Source organism: Tenrec ecaudatus, chromosome 9 (genome assembly GCF_050624435.1).
Source record: "Tenrec ecaudatus isolate mTenEca1 chromosome 9, mTenEca1.hap1, whole genome shotgun sequence".
Classification (NCBI taxonomy): domain Eukaryota; kingdom Metazoa; phylum Chordata; class Mammalia; order Afrosoricida; family Tenrecidae; genus Tenrec; species Tenrec ecaudatus.
In genome coordinates, this window is record NC_134538.1 from 160478287 (window position 1) to 160498482 (window position 20196).

At 40.8% G+C, this 20196-nt stretch overlaps 1 protein-coding gene across 1 annotated transcript; it reads right to left on the reverse strand.

Moving 5' to 3' along the window:
* Positions 1-869: 869 nt before the first annotated feature.
* Positions 870-1802, reverse strand: LOC142456643 (olfactory receptor 2A2-like). Its single transcript, XM_075557791.1, has one exon. The coding sequence runs from the start codon at positions 1800-1802 to the stop codon at positions 870-872; it is 933 nt and encodes a 310-aa protein (XP_075413906.1).
* Positions 1803-20196: the final 18394 nt, after the last annotated feature.

Below are 20196 nucleotides of genomic sequence, written 5' to 3' on the forward strand. Positions count from 1 at the left end.
TAGCCATATGGCAGCCCCAAACCTTATACCCTAGCTTTTCTTGCATTCTCTCCCAAAATTGGGACTTTTAAAAAATGCCTTGGGATGCGGGAAAATTGTTAAAAATTGGGACTGTCCCTTCAAAAGCGGGACGTCTGGAAAATGTATCTGAGAGTCTTTATGGGGATCATATTTCCCCACTTCATACTTATTACAACCCAGAAATAGATGAAACAGTGGAGTTTTCTCAAAATTCTTTGTACAAGGTTAGTTTAAACTCAAACAAGTACATTTCATGCATTTGCTCCTAATTCTTGAAGATTGCATTATGATATTTTTATTGGATTAATACATTCTCCATTATTTCTATATTTACTCTAAAGTATTTCTAATAATGACCTCAGAATTGCTGCTTATTTTATTATCTTCGCCACTGAAGGTAGAAGTATATATCCCTGCAGCAGTGTCACTATAAAATTTCTCATTTCTTTAGGAGTTTTCATTTAAGGACTTCACTTCTTCTTAGTTTCCAGCTACAGCCATATTTCTCCTACCTGATCAGCCAGAATGAAGTCTGAGAGTGACTTCATGACAGAAAACCAAAATTTTCTTCAAGTAGCCATATTTCTGATTTTTAATCATTCAAAATTTTAAAGAGATAGGGTATTGTTGTATTGTTCTGCCATCGCCTAAACAGCTACTCAAACTAAGAAGTTATGCTAAAAAATTGGACTTTGTCCCAGTCTCAGATCTAAAATTGAAACACTTCCCTTGCTTTAATCAAGTATGTTACTTTGGGTTTGCTTTGAGTTTTATCCCATCAGCAAAACACATCTCTTAGGGGCAAAACCAACCAACAAAGACCTCCCTGAACCACATCTTCCTCTCCCTCACATGGTCCTGGTCTTCTTCAGCACCCTGCAGAAGGCACTTTTGACCTGGGCATTCCTCAGGCTGTAGATGAGGGGGTTCAGCATTGGGTTGAAGAGACCATAAAACATTGAAAGAATTTTCTGCTGCTCCTGTCGTTGATCACTGTCTGGAATTAAATAGATCAACATAGCTATGCCGAAGTATAAACCAACCACACAGAGGTGGGAGGAGCAGGTGGAGAAGGCCTTTTTTCGGCCTTCCCCAGACTGGATCTTCAGGATGGCCCTCAGGATGCGCGTGTAGGAGACCAGCATGATGGAAATGGGTCCGACTATGATAAGCATACAGGCAGAGAAGATAAGTATTTCATTAATTGAGGTGTCAGCACAGGCTAACCTGAGGACAGACAAAACCTCACAGAAGACATGGTTCACTTCCCGGGGTCCGCAGAAGGGCAATCTTAAGAGGAAGATTATATGTACGAGGGACAAGAAAATCCCACCTCCCCAGGATATGACAGCCAGGGCAACACACACCTTCCAGCTCATGATGATGGTGTACTGGAGAGGGTGGCAGATGGCCACATACCTGTCATAGGACATCACCACCAGAATAAAGCACTCAGTAGCCGCAAAAATCATATACAGAAACATCTGTGTAATACATGAGGCAAAGGAAATAGTTTTTTCATGTTTTGCAATGTTTCCTAGTATTGGGGGGACATTGTTAGTAGCATAAGATAGGTCAAGGACAGCCAAGTGTGTGAGGAAGAAGTACATGGGGGTTTGCAGTCTGGTGTCCAAACAAATGAGTACCAAGATCATCCCATTGGCCAGCAGACTCAATATGTAGAACAGGGAGAAGATCCCACAGAGGAGCAATTCCATATCTGCAGAGAGGGTGAATCCCAGCAAGATGAATTCTGTGACCCGAGTGCGGTTGTCCCCCATTGCTTGTGACAGCTTGTCAAGGACAAAAGTGTGATCCTGGATCAGAACATGACAATGAATGACAATCAGGATCACTTACCTCACAATGATCTCAGTAAGATCCCTTTTGAGTCAGCATTTTTCCTTTGTGCATGTTTACCATTTTCATTTTAGTATTTTATTGGGACATTAGTTCACACTTCCATAAAAATGCCAAGAATTATATGCAGTCCTCTCTCATATGCAATTTTCATGTATATTTCATTGCTCCTTTTCCTGATGAACATGTGAGTTACACCTGTTTTCTGAATCATTTGAATTTATAGTCGACCCCTGAGGCCCATTTACCTAAAATCCTTCATTATTCTTTCCCATGAAAAAGCAGAGTCGTAATTGAACTATAATGCAATGACCAGATTAAAACAAGTGAACATGGTCATGATTGACTCTTTTAATCACAATTGTCTACCTTTTAATCAGTGGTACAAACTAAGGTCCCAGATTATTTCTTCTCTTTAATCTGAAGTAGTCACTCAGGCCTCTTTGCCTGATTGGACTTTGATATGTGAACAGCACAGATCAATGTTGTGTAGGCTGTCCTATTTGGGATCCTTGTTTGGATTCATGTTCTGTCTTTCGTCAGGGGAAGGAGGTGGGAGAAAAGAGCAATGGCCAACATATTGCCTTCCAGCGTTAGGCAGACAATATTAATGTGTCCAGATGTTGGTAGTGCTGATTAGGATCACTTGTTCATAGTGGTGTATATTTATTAAAAGTGATGTAGTATTATGCTTTTACATATTAATATATTTATAATTTGTATATTGATGATGCAATTAACATTTTAATAGCCATTATCATGCTGTTATTTTTCATAGTCTAATTTCTGGGAAACATATTGAAAAGAAATCTGAAGTGGCAGTGGGTTATCCTAAGTGCAGAGGCAGCAGGTTGCACCAGCCAGAGGCTCCATGGGAGAAAGATGAGTCTTAATACTCCCTGTACAGATTTACAGTCTCTGAGGCACACAGGGGCCATTCTACTCTGTACTCTAGGGCTGCCATGAGTCAGAACTGACTAAATGGCAGTGAATTTTCAGCATACTGAAACTATGATATAAATACTTTGTTTCTCGTGAAAATCTTCATCAGTAATTTTAGTTCCCATTGATGAACTTTCTTGGGTCAATTATTAGTAAAGTTTGAAAAATGGGAGTTCTCATGTCAATGATGAATTTCTATTATTTGGCAATTATACAATAATAATGGATTTCATTGATTTATCTGTCTGCCACTAGATCAATGTGGAGTCACTGCTTTTCCTTTTTCCAATGAATTAGAATCCACTTTAATAGTAGTATAACTTGATAGCTGACTTCAGTACACCCTTAATATGTTTCCATAATTTTAAAATCATCTGTATAGGTAGTTTCCCATATTTAACTTTTACATTCTATAACTCAGTCATGGAGGTCATCATTTCACCAAGGAAAGATTTATCATTTTAAACCAACATATCAATTTTATTGCACTTCCTTCATATGAAATTTTTATCATGGACTTTGTCAATATCTTTTATTCATATTAAAAATATATAATTAAGGACAATAGACAAATTGTTGCAGGGAACAATACATGCTTTAAATTACTTTTGAAAACAATTCAGCTTTACTGACTTCCTTTCAGGTGTCAAACCTATTGATTAAAATAAGAATAATTTAGCCTACATTGGTTATTATTATTAGTAGTAGTACAATGTTTTAATAGCACATTATGTTTGAAAAATAAGACTAATATTATCTTAATTACATCTTTTTAAAAACTATTTTCTTCCTATTAAGATATTCATAGACTCTTAGATATTTTTACCCTAGGAGTTCAATCTTTTGCATAAGTTTTTTTAATATAAAGTAGAAAACTTTATTTAAGAGACTAAGGAAATAACAACCCGAAATATAAAAGTAGGTATGATAGTAATTTATAAATGCAATCTACTTAATCTTGTAATGTGCCTATATGTCATACATATCATTTATTTTCACATTTATGGAAGTTATTTATTTTTTCATCAAGAATCATATGATGTGCATTTTTCAATGACAAATTATCTCTCTATCGCACTTTAAATAGATGCATACTATTCCATTGCATACAAATGGGCATGATCTTAGACCATTATTAATCTTTACTACAATGAAAGCATTCCTACCCTCTGAGAATTGGGTGTTGTGACACGTAGTCTGTTTGCAAGCCTGTAGAGCACAGTTGTACTGGGGGTTTTATGAAGTCACCGGGAGGTGGAATCCGGTGGTTGTTTCTGTCGTGTGCTTTCTTTCCCAGCTACTGCATACCTGACTTAATACGCCTTTTCTTCTTCATTGCCATCCTTTCAAGTTGGGGTAACAAAATAGCATCAGTGAAGATGGAATGAAACTCTACAGCAGCTGTAACACTGAAGTAGATCTACGCATTAAGATCTTTAAGCAAATATCCCCACTTTCAACAGGGTGACTGTAAAAGCAACAGTTCATGACACATACATCCGAATGGTCGGCATGTTCATTCTCCACACAGGCAGTGCCTACATGGAATTAGCAAGTCTCCCCTCTGTTCTAATTCTGAGCAGCGTAAGTAGCAGTCATTCTACTCTATTTCTAATCGACCCAATCTTTGAGGAAATAGAGTGATTTCAGAATCTAACTACAATCCAGGCTGGATGACAGGCTAGAAAAGCCTCATTTAGACATAGTTACAGGACACACTTACCTCTGGCATGGTTAGCACAACTCCTCTTAAAATTTTGATTTCAGTTGAAAGAAGTTATGCTGGACTTGTCGGGAAAACAGAGTGTGTGGATGTAGGCTGGGTGACGTATATAAATTGCAATGTCGCTCTCTGTGATCGGCTTCTGCGTCTTGGTGCCCCTATGAGACAGAGTAGAACACGTCCTGTGAGTTTCCAAGGCTGTCTCTAGTTACAAGAGTAGAAAGTCTCTTCTTTCTACTCCTGAGAGATTAGTGACTTTGAACTGCTGACCTTGCAATTAGCAGCCCAATGTGTAACCCACTGTATCACTGGGCCCCTCAGGTAATATACAAGGTGCTTTTAATTTGGGGTTATAAGCAAATCTTATATGTGGCAAGGCCTGAATATGAACCCAGTCATGCTTTTAGGTCTGTCTTAACTTGTAGATTTGTGCTGGCTCTAAATCATCTGCAGTCAACACAATGGGGAGTGCTGGTGGGACACATGCTGAGGGAATCAGTGGGCAGAGCTCTGAGCCTACAGGTAAGCCTGCAGGTAAAGGTGTACATGTCTATTCCGTTTGTCTGTAGCTCACACTCTGAGCCAGGATGCAATGTCACCCAGAATGTCACCGCACCCACGGTGCACAGTGCTCTCCACTGCCACCCTGCACTGATGCTATACCCTGTACTGAACATCCGGTCCCAATGCAAGTGAATGCCTTCCACATAAAAAGTAGGAGGTGATACCACTGACTTTCCCTCAATAATCTACTTTGTGCTAGAGCTGCCCTACACAGGTGACCTGCCTCTGTAAGATGCTCTTGACGCGGTAGGAGGAACAAATCCTAAATTTAGAAGTGTTTACTCCCCTTGGAGATGGTTTTGCAACAGAGTTCTAATTAATCCTACAAGAGGACAGGTTTTACTTCAGGATGAGCTGTGTCTCTACTGAAAACATGTAATCCCCAAGGGCCATGAAACTTTGAGTCAACCTACCTTCTCCCTAAGGAAGAGGAATCCCTGAAGCTTCTCTCTGGAGGAGAGCAATGAGGGTGCCTGCTTGTCCTTGGAGGAAAGTTCTAGGCAATGAGGAGGGCAATACAGACATCACATTCCATCCACTGTTTTCCAAAAGTAGACTGTTAAGACCTGAGGCAGCCCATTAATAGATGAATAGATCATCTAAATGTGACGTGCACACGCAATGAACTATTACTTACAATATTAATATTGTGTGGTGTGCCTTGTACTGCAAGATGCCACTTATGTAAAATGTAGAATATGCAAATGTGTAGAGACAGCATTTGGTCAGTGGTTAACAAGGGCTAGCCTGGAGCAAATGAGAAATATTGTCCAATCAATACTGAGTTTCAGTTTGCATTCATTTAAATTTTTTGAACATGAATAATGGAGATGGTTGGAGCATGTTGTAAATGTCCTTATGCCACTGATTTGCATACGTAAGATTGGTTTAAATGGAAAATGTTAAATATATCCCAACATAATAAGACTTTTAAATATTGGGAGATATGTTGCCAAACACGGTATCCATACCCTAAGTGTCATTACATTAAAAAATGTTTAAATATTTTTATTGGGGGCTCGTACAATTCTTATCACAATCCATACATCCATCCATTGTTTCAAGCATATATGTGTATTTGTTGCTATCATCATTCTTAAAACAATTGCCTTCTACTTGATCCCTTATTGTCGCCTGCTTATTCCCCCCTTCCCTACTTGCCCCTCCCTAATGAACCCTTCACAATTCATAAATTATTATTTTGTCATATGTTATACTGTCCGACATCTACCCCCGCCCCCTTCTCTGCTGTCTATCCTCCAGGAAGAAGGTTACATGCAGTTTCTTGTAATTGATTCCCCCGCTCTACCCTACATTCCCTCCACCCTCCAGGCATCACCAGTCTCACAGCTGGTCTTTAAGTAGCCATCTGTCCTGGATTCCCTGTGTTTCTAGTTGCTACCTGTACCAATGTACATCCTCTGGTCTAGCCATATTTGTAAGATAGAATTGGGATCATGATAGTAGGGGGTGGGGGCAGAATTTAAGAACTAGAGGAAAGTTATTTGCTTCACCGTTGCTACCCTGCACCCTGATTGGCTCATCTCCTCCCCACAACCCTTCAGTAAAGAGGTGTCCAGTTGTCTACCAATGGGCTTTGAGTCTCCACTCTGCACTCACCCACATTTACAGTGATATGATTTTTTGTTCTTTGATGCTTGATACCTGATCCCTTCAACAGCTCATGGTCACACAGGCTGGTGTGCTTCTTCCTTGTGGGCTTTGTTGCTTCTGAGCTAGATGGTTGTTTGTTTATCTTCAATCCTTTAAAACCCCAGATCTTTTGATTGCCAGACACCATCAACTTTCTTTACCACATTTGCTTATGCACATGTTTCTGAAGGTGGGCACGCACTGATATGATTTTTAGTCTTTTGGTGTCTGATAATTGGTCCCTTCTACACCTTGCGTAGCAATTGTGTTGGGAAGAAAGTGTCCGTCCTGGAATTCCAATTTAATAAAACAACATGGTCTTGCATTGAGTAAGTACTTGAGTGGAGGCCCAATGTCCATCTGCTGCCTAATACCAAACCTATAAATATATGCATGTAGATCTGTTTCCCCACACTCTTACATAAATATATTTACATATGTACATTCTAATCTTTAGACCTCTATAAATACCCTTTGTCACCTAGTTCTTTCCTCTATTTCCTTTTACTTTCCTCTTGTCTCACTATCATGCTCAGCCTTCATTTGGGTTTCAGTAATTTCTCTGTTACCTTGCCCTTGCTAAATCCCTACCAGGCCTCTCACACCCTCCTTGCCACTGATTTTGGATCAGTTGTTGCTCCCCTGTCCCTCCCTGGGTTGGTCAGCACCACCTCCTTACCCCCGCTTCCCCCTCTCCCATGTCTCCCAGGAACCATTGGTCCCATTGTTTTCTCCTCCAGACTATTCATCCAGACTTTCTTATCTAGATAGATTTGTAGAGATTACAATATGCACCCAAAACAAGCCATAGCAAGACAGGTGATGAATGAGAACACAGCAATGACAACAAAAAAGAAAACCAATTACCCATAGAAGAATAAATTAATTAAATGGAAAAATTTTTTAAAGAAAAACGTATAAATAGATCAAGGTCTGAATTTTGATCTCTAGGCGTGTCCTTCAGTCAGGTCTGATGGGGTACCATGCTCTGGACCCAGAGTCTGTCCTTTGTACTCCTTCGGGGATTCCCTGCTCTGCTCCTACAGTTGATCGGCCGCACCCCTTTAATGGTTTGCCTTGGTGTCGCAGGGTGAATCCTGGCCAGTACTGACAATGAGTCTCCAGTGTTGTCCTGCTTAGGGCCCTGGGCCAGCAAGGGATGGCGTGTCTCAAAGTGGGATCATATTTTCCACTCTGTGCATTGGCTGTTCAGAGCGGGCATATTGTCTTCCAGACCTGGTGGGCCAGGATGTGCTCCACTCTCTATTCCTCCGCTTTCCTTTGCTTCCGTGTGCTATGATCAGACATGCTCCTCTCCCTGAGCTGCAGCTTCAGTGCTGTGCTCTAAAGTAAATTCTTGTGGATAGAGGGGCAGTTGTCCACGTAGCTGGTATTGGGGTCGAGCCCCCAGGCCCCTTTACTGACTCCTCACTCTGTGCCAGCAAGCTGCATTCATCTGGCACTGGCTTTAAGTCTGGTCCTTTTTCCCTGAGGAGACACAAACAATACCCTCCCCTTGGGTGGGTCAGTGCCCTATTCCCCCACCACACATCATTTTTATTTCCCTTTTCCTCCTCCCCACCCCTTTTTAAGTTGGCTACCATATGTACCCCTGGATTTGGTCTGGCCCCTGCCATACTACCTGGACCTCACGCCTGGAGTGTTTGTATACAGTAGCTTTTCTCTGTGTCCCATTTTCATTTACTTTTCTGTTCTTTCTTTTAATGTATATATAAACTTACATCAGTGGACTCATGTTATACTTGTCCTTTTGTGCTTGGCTTATTTCACTTAACATAATTTCCTCCAGTTCTCCCTATGCAGCAATAGGCTTTATGTGTTCATCACTGCATTTTAGCTTTTTAATCCATTCATCTGTTGGTGGAAATTTGGGTTGCTTCCCACTGCTTTCCATTGTGAACTGTGCCACAATGTACATTGGAGCACAGATGTCTGGCTGTGGTTTGTTTCTTGCCTCTTCTGGTTATATGCCCAGTAGGGGGATTTCTGGTTCGTATGGTAGCTCAATTTCCATCTGTTTTAGAAATCATCAGATCGATTTCTATAGTGACGATACATACCTACAGGTCCAGCAGCAGTGGACAAGCGTTGCTATCCCCCCAGATCCCCTCCAACACTTGTTACTTTCTGATTTTTTGCACGTGGCTATCTTTGAGGGTGTTAGGTGGTATCTTGGAGTTGTTTTAATTTGCATTTCTCTTCTGGCTAATTATCAGGAACATTTTATCATATGTTTATTGGCCATTCAGATTTCTGCCCCTATGAAACTTATGTTCAGGTCTTTTGCCCACCTTCTCAGTGGGCAATAAGTTTTTCTCTTATTGTAAGCTTGCAACGTATTGTAGATTTAGTAATAAGGCCTTTGTCTGATGTGTCATTGCTAAAGATGCTTTCCCAGTGAGTGGCCTTTCTTATTACTCTCTTGGTGAATTCTTTCAATGTACACAGGTGTCTTATCTTCAGTATATCCCACTTGTCTATTTGTGACGCCTCTGTATTTGTATCCTTCCCTATTTATGACAGCCTATGTATTCCCTGTGCTAAGGTTCCCATGTTTGTCCTTATTCCCTCATTAATGACCCTAATTGTTTGGGGTTTTATCTCAAGGTCTGTGATCCACCTTGAGTTTATTCTTGTGTGTGGAGTGCGGTAAGGGTCATTTTTCTGTATGTAGTTATCAATTTTTTCCAGCACCATTTATTGAAGATGGCATCTGCTTCACATTTAATATTTGGGGGGCCTTATTAACGATCAGTTGCCTGTATGCTGATGTTTTTATTTCTGGGTCTTCACCTCTTTTCCATTGGTCAGAATATTTTCATTATACCAGTACCACTCTCTTTTGACTACTGTGTCCGTATACTATGTGCTAAAGTCAGGGAGTGCAAGCCTTCCCACTTTGTCCTTCTTCTTGAGGAGTTCTCTGCTAATTCTTGGCTTCTTCCCCCTCCATATGAAGTTGGTAATCTGTTTTTTCCAATTATTTGAAATAGGATGGTGTTATTCGTGTCAGGATAGCATTGAACTTATATAGTGCCTTGGGCAGAAGTGACATCTTTACTATATTGAGTCTGCCCATCCATGAGCAAGGAATTTCTTCCCTTTGTTGAGCTCACTTGATTTCTTGTAGTAGTGTTTTATAATTTTCCTCATACAAATCTTTCATTTTTTTAGTCAGATATATCCCTAGGTATTTCAATTTATGCTTGGTTTTGTAAATGTTACTACCTTTTATAGCATCTCTTGCATGATCATGTCTGATGTGTAGGGCAGTCCAATAGACCTCTGTTTGTTGATTTTGTATCCTGCCACTCTGCCATAATCCTCTATTGCTTCCAACACTCCGTTTGAGTTTAAGGGATCTTCGACATATAGAATCATATCGTCAGCCAATAATTAAATTTCACCTCTTCCTTCCCCAGATGAATAACTTTAATATTTTTCCTTTGTCTTATGTTGTTAGCTAGGACCTCCAGTGCAATGTTAAAAAGGGATGGGGACAACGGGCATCTTTGTGTGGTCCCCTTTTTCAGTGGAATTGTTTGAGTCTTTTCTCTGTTAACTACCACGTTGGCTATTGGTTTTTTCATATATGGCTGGTATAGTATTGAGGAATTTTGCTTCTATTTCTGTCTTCTTGGGTGTCTTAAAAAGGAATACATGTTGCATGCTGTGTAATGCTTTTTCCACATCTATCGATGTTATCATGTTTCTTATAATTTTTCCTACCAATGTGGTGAATGGTGCTGATGGTCTTTCACATGTTGAACCATCGCTGCATCCCTGGTCTGAATTCCACTGGTCATGGTGACCTATTTTTTTAATATGCTTTTGCATTCTGTTGGTTTCCAGAATTTTGTTAAGGATTTTTGCATCGATGTTCATTAGGAAGATTGGTCTATAATTCTTGATTCTTGTGGCATCTTTGCCTGTTTTAGGTATCAGAGTAATTAATACCAGGTTTATAGAAAGAGTTTGGGAGTTATCCGTCTTTTCTGTGTTCTGTAAGAGTTTGGATAAGACTGGTGTCAGTTCTTCCCTTAAAGCTCGGTAGAATTCTCCTGTGAAGCCATCTGTCCAGGGGGATTTTTTATGTTGGTAATCCCTTGATTACCTTGTGTATTTCTTCCATTGCTAGGGGTCTGTAGAGCTTCTTGACATCTATCTGGGATAGTCTTGGGAGGGATTGCGTTTCCAAGTATTTGTCCATGTTTTCCAAATTGTTGAGTTCATTAAGAGTATAGACCTTCACAGTACTGTGTGATTATCCTTTTGATTTCATTAGGGTCCATTGTAATGTCCCCTGTTTCATCCCTCATCCTTGAAAATGTTATTTGTTCCTTCCTTTCTTTGGTTAGGTTTGCGAGAGGTCTAGCAATTCTGTTAATTCTTTCAAAGAACTAACTTTTAACGGCATTGATCTTTTCTATAGTTTTCCTGTTTGCGCTCTCCTGTATCTCTGCTCTGATTTTTATTATATCAATCCTCTTGCTATTAGTAGGGTTGTTCTGTTGACTCTGCTCTAATTGGTGTAAGTTTTGTACCAGTATATCATCCACGAGTCGCTCTTCTTTTTAAATATGTGCATTTATTGCTATCAGCCTTCCTCTGATAAATGCCTTTGCTGTATCCCACAGGTTTGGGTACGTCATATTTTCGTTCTCACTGGTTTCTAGAAACTTCCTGATTTCATCTCTCATCTTGTTCAATATCCACTCCTTTTGCAATAGGAAATTGTTCATCCTCCAATTATTTGCCCTTATTTTCTTCACTGTCCTTCGTTTAATTTGCAGCTTTATGCCGCAATGATTGGAGAGAGATATCTGTATAACCTCTAAGTGCTTGACTTTACTCGAGTTCGACTTGTGTCCCAGCATGTGGTATACTTTCGAATATTTGCCATATGGGCTTGAAAAGAATGTGAAATTTTTTGCATGTGGATGAAAATCTCTGAAACTTTCTATCAAGTCCAGTCGTCCAATTGTGCTATTTAGATCTGTATCCTTTATGGAGTTTCTTTTCCAATGATCTGTCTTTTTCAGCGAATGGTGTATTAAAGTCACCAACTATAATTGTTGAGCCTGTGATCTCTTTTTTCATCTTTTCAGGTGTTTGATTTACGAATTTCGCAGGGCTCTCTTTAGGTGCATGTATGTTTATTATGCTCACTTGTTCTTTGTCTATTGTTTCCTTGAGCATTATATAGTGTCCCTCCTTGTCTCTTTGTATGGCCTGTAACTTGAGGTCAACTTGGTCAGATATTAAGATCACTACCCCTGCTTCTTTTGCATTACCATTTGCTTGGCATATTTTTCTCCAGCTTTTAATTCTCAACCTGCTTTTTCCTTTAAGCTTGAGATGAGTTTCCTGGAGGCAGCAGATCGATGGTTTATATTTCCTGAGACAGTCTCTTAGCCTCTGCCTTTTAATGCCTGAGTTCCGGACATTGATATTCAGTGTTATTGTATCCATCTGTGGACTCTGTTATGTCATCTTGTTTTTTTGTTTTGGATATTTTCCTATCTTATCCGCTTGTTTTTTGTGTTTGTGTTCTGTGTTTGCCTTCTTCCCACTATTGATCTGATGCTATCCTGGGGGCTGTTCCTCTTTGTCTCCCTGTGGGTGGAGTTGTTCTATGTGTTGGTCTCTCATTTGCCCTTGGTGAGTGTCTATCTTCTGCCCATACTGGATCGACAAGAGTCTTTTGCAGTGCAGGGTTTCTTTTTATGTATTCTTTGAGGTTGTCCTTGTCTGGAGAGCATGAATTGCTCTACGGAGGACTAACTACCAGGTGGCCCTCAAGGCTTGGAGGACTGTCGGTTTACTAGCAGACCTACGGAAGTGACTTGCACTGAGGCATTTGTACTGCTTTATTGACTTATTAACTTTATTTCTTATGTTATCAAGCTATCTATATAAATATATTAAAAAGTATTGGTGTCTGGTTTTGTTTCTCCAGAGAACCCTGTCTAACACAGAAGGGATTCACCAGAGGGTTCACACAGATGTGTTTTTCCTTCACTTTTTTTTAACATGTGGAACTTTTAAATATGTCACACACAAAAAGAGAGCATTTCAGATGTTCCATTTTAACCATTCAAGTCAGATGTTGCACTTTAATCTTCTATGATGTCTGCCAAACTTTCTGTCTGATGAGCAGGTGATTATATCCCTTGACTGTGGTTAAAAGGAAATCCCTGGAGGTTTAATCTATGTGCCCATCAACATGACATGTTTTGAAAACTTGATAAGTGGAAAAGTCTCAATCTTCTTGTGAGAAGATGTTAAGAAAATATGTCAAGACAGCTATTGCAGAGAGATGTATAAGTGGGATTTTTGATTCATATTTTTGGGGACTCTTACAGCTCTTAAAACATTCCGTACATCAATTGTATCAAGCATGTTTGCACATATGTTGCCACCATCATTTCCAAAACATTTTTTACTTGAGCCTTGGAATAAGTTCTCTTTCCCCCCCTCCTTCCCCCTTCCTCATACTTCCTTGATCAATTATATGTTATTATTATTTCATACCTTACACTTTCCATTGCCTCCCTTCACCCATATTTCTTTTATTCATCCCCTTCGGGGTAGGGGGTGGGTTATATATCTAATCTTGTCATGGGTTCACCCTGTCTCACCATTCTCCATGCCTGACCAGCCCCCTAACCTCATGATATCACTACTCCCACTACTGTTCCGAGTGGATTATCTGTCTTGAATTCCATGTGTTAAGGGATCTTATCTGTACCATTGTGTGTTCTCTGCTCTAGCCAGATTTGTTAGGTTGAACTGGTCCTGGTAGTGTGGGGGGTGGGAGGAGACGAAGTATTCAGGAACTGGAGCAATGTGTGAATCTTTGGTGCTATACTACACCTTGGTTGAATCATTTCTTCCTTATAACCATTTGGGAGGGTGGGAAGGATATCCAATTGTCTACAGATGGACTTTCGGTCTCCACTCCAAGCCCCCTCATTCACATAAATATAATAGTTTGTTTTAGATCTTTGATATCTGATCCTGTCCACACCTCATGATCACACAGGCTGGTGTGCTTCTTCCTTATGGGAAGCTTATTTGCCTCCCTGCTGGATAAGTGCTTTTTAAACTTCAAGTCTTTAAGACCCCAGATGATATATCTTTTGATTGCCGGGCATCATCTGCCCTCTTCACCACATTTGCTTATGCACCCATATTGTCTTCAGTGATTGTGTCAGGAGGTGAATATCAAAGAGTGCCAGGTTATCAGAACAAAGTGTTCTTGTATTAAGAGTCCTTGATTAAAGGCCCAAAATCTGTCTGCCATCTTAATATTTAACACATAAATATATGCATATTGGCCTCTATCCCCTTCATTATAAATGAATGCATTTACATATATACCATACATACCTAAGCTATAGCTTTTCTCTCCTATTTCTTTCCTCTATTTCCTTTCTCCTTCCTCTATCAAGTGAGATATTTTGTAGAACCTGGGAACTGGTATATGTGGAGGATTTGAAGGTTAGATGTCAGTGTGCTCATCTTAATATTAGCTCAGAAAAAAGGAGAAGAAAACAATAACACATGATTCTACGGCGGAAAAGCCAGTGACCCTTAATGGGCCCTGAGATTATGTAGATTAAGACAATGTCGGCTCTGAGTTTCTTTTTTTAATGTACTTTTTAAATCATATTATTGGGGCTCATATGGGTCATCGCAATCCACACATACATCAGTGTGTAAGCACACTTATACATTTGTTGCCCTCATCATTCTCAAAACACTTGCTTTCCGCTTGGGCTCCTGGAGTCAGCTCCTCTTTTTTCCTTTTCCCTCCTTCCCTCCCCACTGCCCCCTCCCTCATGAACCCTTGATAATTTATAAATTATTGTTTTATCATATCTTACCCTGCCTGATGTCTCCCTCCACCCACTTTTCTTTTCTCCATCCTCCAGGGAAGAGGTTATATGTAGATCCTTGTAATTGGTTCCCCCTTTCTACCCCATTTCTCTTCTCCCTCCTGGTATCACCACTCTCACCACTGGGGTCTTGAGAGGTTCATCTGTCCTGGATTCCCTGTTTCCAGTTCCTATCTGTACCGCTGTACATCTTCTGGTCTAACCAGGTTTGTAAGGGAGAATTGGGATAATGCTAGTGGGAAGGAGGAGGAAGCCTTTAAGAACTAAAGAAAAGTTGTGAGTCTCATCAATGCAGCACTGCACCCTGAGTGGCTCATCTCCTCCCCACTACCCCTCTTCAACGAATGTCCAGGTGTCCCCCTCACGCACTCACCCTCATTCATGATAATATGTTTGTTTTTTTCCTTTGGTGCTAGATTCCTGCTCCCTTTGACCCTTTGTGATCACACATGCTGGTGTGTTTCTTTCTTGTGGGCTTTGTTGCTTCTGGGTTAGATGGCTGCTTGGTTACCTTCAAGCCTTTAAGACCCCAGATGCCATATCTCTCAATAACCAGCCACTATCAGCCTTCTTCACCACACTTACTTATGCACACATTTGTCTTCAGCATTTATATGGAGAAGATAAGCACACAATGATGGTTTTGTTCTTTGGTGTCTGCTACCTTCTTCCTTCAACGCCTGATGACCACACAGGCTGGTCTGCTTCTTCCCTGTGGACTTTGTTGCTTCTGAAGTAGTTGGCCGCTTGTTTACCTTCAAGCTTTTAAGAACCTAGACGCTATATCCTTTGATAGCCAGGCACCATCAACTTTCTTCACCACATTTGCTTATGCAAATATTTGTCTTCAGTGATCGTGTGTTGGGAAGGTGGGTATCATGGAATGACCATTTGGTTGAGCAAAGTGTTCTTGTGTTGAGGGAGTGCATGAGTGCAGGCCCAATGTCCACCTGCTACCCTATTACTAAATCTATAAATATGTGCACAAAGATCTATTTCCCCCATAATCATAAATAGATTTACATACATACATGCCTGTGTTTAGGCCTCTGTGTATGCCCGTTGCCTCCTACTTCTTTCCTGTATTTCCTTTTGCTTTCCTCTTGTCCCACTACCATATTCAGCCTTCATTTGGGTTTCAGTAATTCCTCTCAGTTACATTGCCCTTGATCACTCCCTCCCTACCAGTATTCCCACCCCTCCCTGCCACTGGATTTGAACCACTTCTTGTTCCCTTGTCCCTGGGTTGGCCAACAGCTCTTCCCTTTCCCCAACTCCCACTCTGCCATGTTCCTCTGGGACCATTGGTCCCATTGTTTTCGTGTCCACATTGTTTATCCATCCTAGCTTATCTAGATAGACCTGCACAAATAATAATATCTGCAGAAAATTGCAGATGGCCTCGACAGCACCAAACAAAGTGGCATATAAAAACAAGGCAACGACGGCAGCAACACCAACAAACTATGAAAATCCACTGACATACAAAATCTTAAAGAAGAAAAAAAACAGAAGGAAATAAAGAAAAGTCTGTTAATAGTTTAAGGTCTGTTTGTTGACTTTTAGGAGTATTTTCTGGACGAGTCTGATGGGGTGCCACACCCTGGCCCCAAAGTCCACCCTTGATACTTCCTCAGGACCTCCTTGCTCTGCTTCCCCCGCCATTCTATTGCATGCCCCCAATGTTTTGCCTCAGTCTGGTGGGGTCAGCTCATTCACACATCCCACACTGTGTCTACAGTTCTGTCCCATGTAGGGCCATAGGTCAGTACAGGCTGTCGCACATCACAGTGGGGCCAGCCATATGGTCATCTCTGTGCATTGGCTGCTCCCAGCAGGGCTATTGTCCTCTGAGCATGGTGGACCCTGATGTACTCCACTCCCTTCCTCACCCTTCATTTGCTTCAGCTTCCTTCTGGGAATGGTAGGTCAGTTCTTTTCCTTCACCAGATGATCTATTTCCATTTTCTGTGGCACACCCTTCCATGGTGGGGGTCAGAAAGATTCTGGTTGGGGCCAGGCATATAGTCCAGTCTTTTTGTGGATTCCTCCACGCATTACATTGCCTTCCTGGTTTAACGTGTCATGGTGAGGTCTATATGCACATTCCAGTTCTGTGAGGACACACTCAATACTCTCCCTCTGGATGGATTCGTGCCTGGTTCCCCCCACTTCACATCTCAATTTCTCCCCACCCCAATTCTCACTCCTTCTTTCCCTATTCCCCTTCTTTAAATTGGGCTCTCATGTGCTACCCTGGGTGTGGTCTGCCCTCCCCCTAACTATCTGTGCTTCCACCGTTTATTGTAAGATAAATGTCTATTCTTCTCTTCTTGCTGGACTGATTGTACTTACCTCAGGGAAATCATGTTATACCTGTCCTTTTGAGATTGGCTTACCTGCTTAACATGATTCCTTCCAACTCTTCCCACGAAAGGGCGTGTTTCATGTGATCCTTGGTGCTTTTCAGTGCTGCAGATTACTCCATTGTTTCCATGTGCAAGATTTTACTAATCCACTCGTCTATCGATGGAAACTTTGGCTGTTTCAAAGTCTTTGCGATTGTGAATTGTGCCACAAAAAACATTGGAGTGCAGATGAAAAGTCGTGTTTTATTTGTTACCACCTCTGGGTACATGCCCAGTAAAGGATGACTGGGCCATACCGTAGATCAATTTCCATTTTCTTTAAGTATCTCCAGATTGCTTTCCACAGTGGCTGTACAAATCTACACAACCACCAGCAGTGGAGGAGGGTTCCTACTTTACCACAGCCCCTCCAACACTTGTTTCTCTCAGATTTACTGATTTGAGCTAGCCTCAGGGGTGTTAGTTGGTGTCTCCTGGTTGTTTTAATGTGCATTTATCTTATGGTTAATTACCAGAAATAATTTCTCATATGCTTGTTGGCCATATGGGTCTACTCCCTAGTGAAAATTCTTTTCAGTATTTTTGCCCACTTCCTGTTGTGGAGTTTTTGGTATTTTCAATGTACAGGATCATATCATCTGCAAACAGCAATAATTTCACCACCTCCTCTCCCATTTTGACCCCTTTGATGTCCTTCCACTGTCTTCTATTGATAGCTAGAACCTCCAATATGATATTGAATATAAGTGGGGAAAGGGGGCATCCTTGTCTTATACCCTTTTTCAGTGGGATTGTTTTAATCTTTTCTCCATTAACTATGATGTTGGTCATTGGTCTCTCATAGATAGCTTGTATCAGCTTCAGAAATTTACCTTCCAGTCCTATATTCATGAGTGTCTTAATTAGGAATAGGTGTTGGATGTTGTCAAATACTTTTTCTGCATCTATGGATTTTATCCCTTTTCATCTCAATGTGGTATCTGATATTGATGGATTTTCAGATGTTAAACCATCCCTGAATCCCTGGGTTGAATCCTACCTGGTTGTGGTGGATGATATGTTTTATATACTTTTGTATTTTATTGGCCAATGTTTTGTAAAGGATTTTTGCATCTATGTTCATTAGAGATATCAGTCTATAATTCTCAATACCTGTGGGGTCTTTACCCTATTTGGGCATCAAATTTATGCTGGTTTCATAGAATGAGTTTGGGAGTTTGCCATCCTCTTCTATGCTATGGATTACTTTGTGGAGGATTGGGGTCAACTCTTCCCTGAATGCTTGGTAGACTTCTACTGTGAAGTCCTCTGACCCGCGGGCTTTCCTTGTTGTTGGTAGGTTCTTGATGACCGTCTCTATTTCTTCTTTCGCTATGGGTTTGTTGAGATTCTTGACCTCTGTCTGAGATAATCTAGGGAGAGACTGTTTTCCCAAATATTTATCCATGTCTTCCATGTTTCTGAATTCATTAGATTAAAGACCTTCATAGCACTTTGTTATTATCCTTTTAATCTCATTGGGGTCTGTTGTAATTGCCCCTGTTTCATCCCTCATCCTGGCTATTGAGGTTTGCTCCTTTCTATCCTTGGTTAGATTTGCAAGTGGTCTATCTGTTTTGTTTTTCTTTTCTTAGAACCAGCTTTTAGCTGTATTTATCTTTTGCATCATAATCTTGTCTTCCCACTGGCTTAACTCTGCCCGATTTTTATTATTTCTTTTCTCTTGATATTGGAGGGTAGTTCTGCTGACTCTCTTCTAGTTGTTGGAGGTTTTATATGATCATATCTGTCATAAGCCTCTCTCCTTTGATCACATATGCATTTAATGATATCAAGCTACTTCTGATAACTGCCTTCACAGTATCCCATAAATTTTGATACATTGTATTCTCATTTTTGTCAGTTTCTAGAAACTTCCTAATATCCCCTCTAATCTGGGGTTGTACCCATTCATGTTGCAGGAGATCATTGTTCATCCTAACAATTGGTTGCCCTTTCTTTTTTGGACGTCATCTTACTAATCTTCAACTTTATGTCATATTCTGAGAAAAACATCCAATAATATGTATGAGTTTGAATTTACTCAAACTTGAATTGTGTTCCAGCATGTGGTCTACTCTTTAAAATGATCCATGTGGGCTTAAGAAGAATTTTTTTTTTTGCATTTTGATAGAAAGCTGGAAAATGTCTATCAGGCCCCATTGCCTAAATACATTGCTTAGCTATATTGCCTCTTTGCTGAGCTTCTTTCCCAATTATCTGTTTTTCTCTGATAGCGGAGTGTTAAAGCCACCTACTATGACTGTTGGATCCGTGAATTATTTTTTCATCTTTTTAATAGTTTGATGAAATTTGCCGCACCATTATTGGGTTCGTAAATATTCAATATGCTAAGTGCTTCTTGGTTTACTGAACCTTTGAGCATTAGGTAGTGTCCGTCTTTGTCTCTTTTTATGGTTTGGATCTTGAGGTCCATTTTGTCGGAGATTAAGATTGCCGCCTCTGCCTCTTTGGAGTTGCCATTTGATTGGTTAACTTTCTGCCAACCCTTTATTCTTAGCATATTCTTGTTTGTGCGCTTAAGATGTGTCTCTTGCAGGCAACATATTGATGGATTATGTTTTCTGATTGGTCCTCAAGCCTTTTTCCTTTAATGTACTAATTGACTCCATTGGTTTTCAGAGTTATTATCACTATCTGTGAATTCATAGTTGTCATACCCTGTTTTGTGTTTTGGGTCTTTACCTATCTCCCTTCATATCAGTGTGCTGTGTTTGGATGGAGAGTTTCTACCTTGTCCTCTTTTCCATCTGAGACCCTGTTGTCCTGGTAATTGCTGCTGGTCTGTTGGGGTGCCGATGAAGAAGTCACAGGGAGTAATGGGGGTGTATCATCCCACGTGGAGCTCGCCCAGGCAGCCACCAGTAGATTGCAGGTCAGTTATGGGATCCCAGGGTGAATGGAGGGAGGGACCCAAGGCCAAGGACAGATCATGGGGAGAGGGGAACAGCGGTATTGGGAAATGTCTCTCCTAGTGGGGTCCCATGAGCAGACAGCAGCTGTATGGGGTCCTGCCACAGCTGCGCATGGCTTGGCAGAGCAGCCAGGCGACTCTGGACACGGGGCCCGCTCTAGGGGTGGA

Bases quoted from the DNA above. Each gene is read 5' to 3' on its own strand.
- LOC142456643 (XM_075557791.1), bottom strand. From the start codon at position 1,802: ATGGGGGACAACCGCACTCGGGTCACAGAATTCATCTTGCTGGGATTC.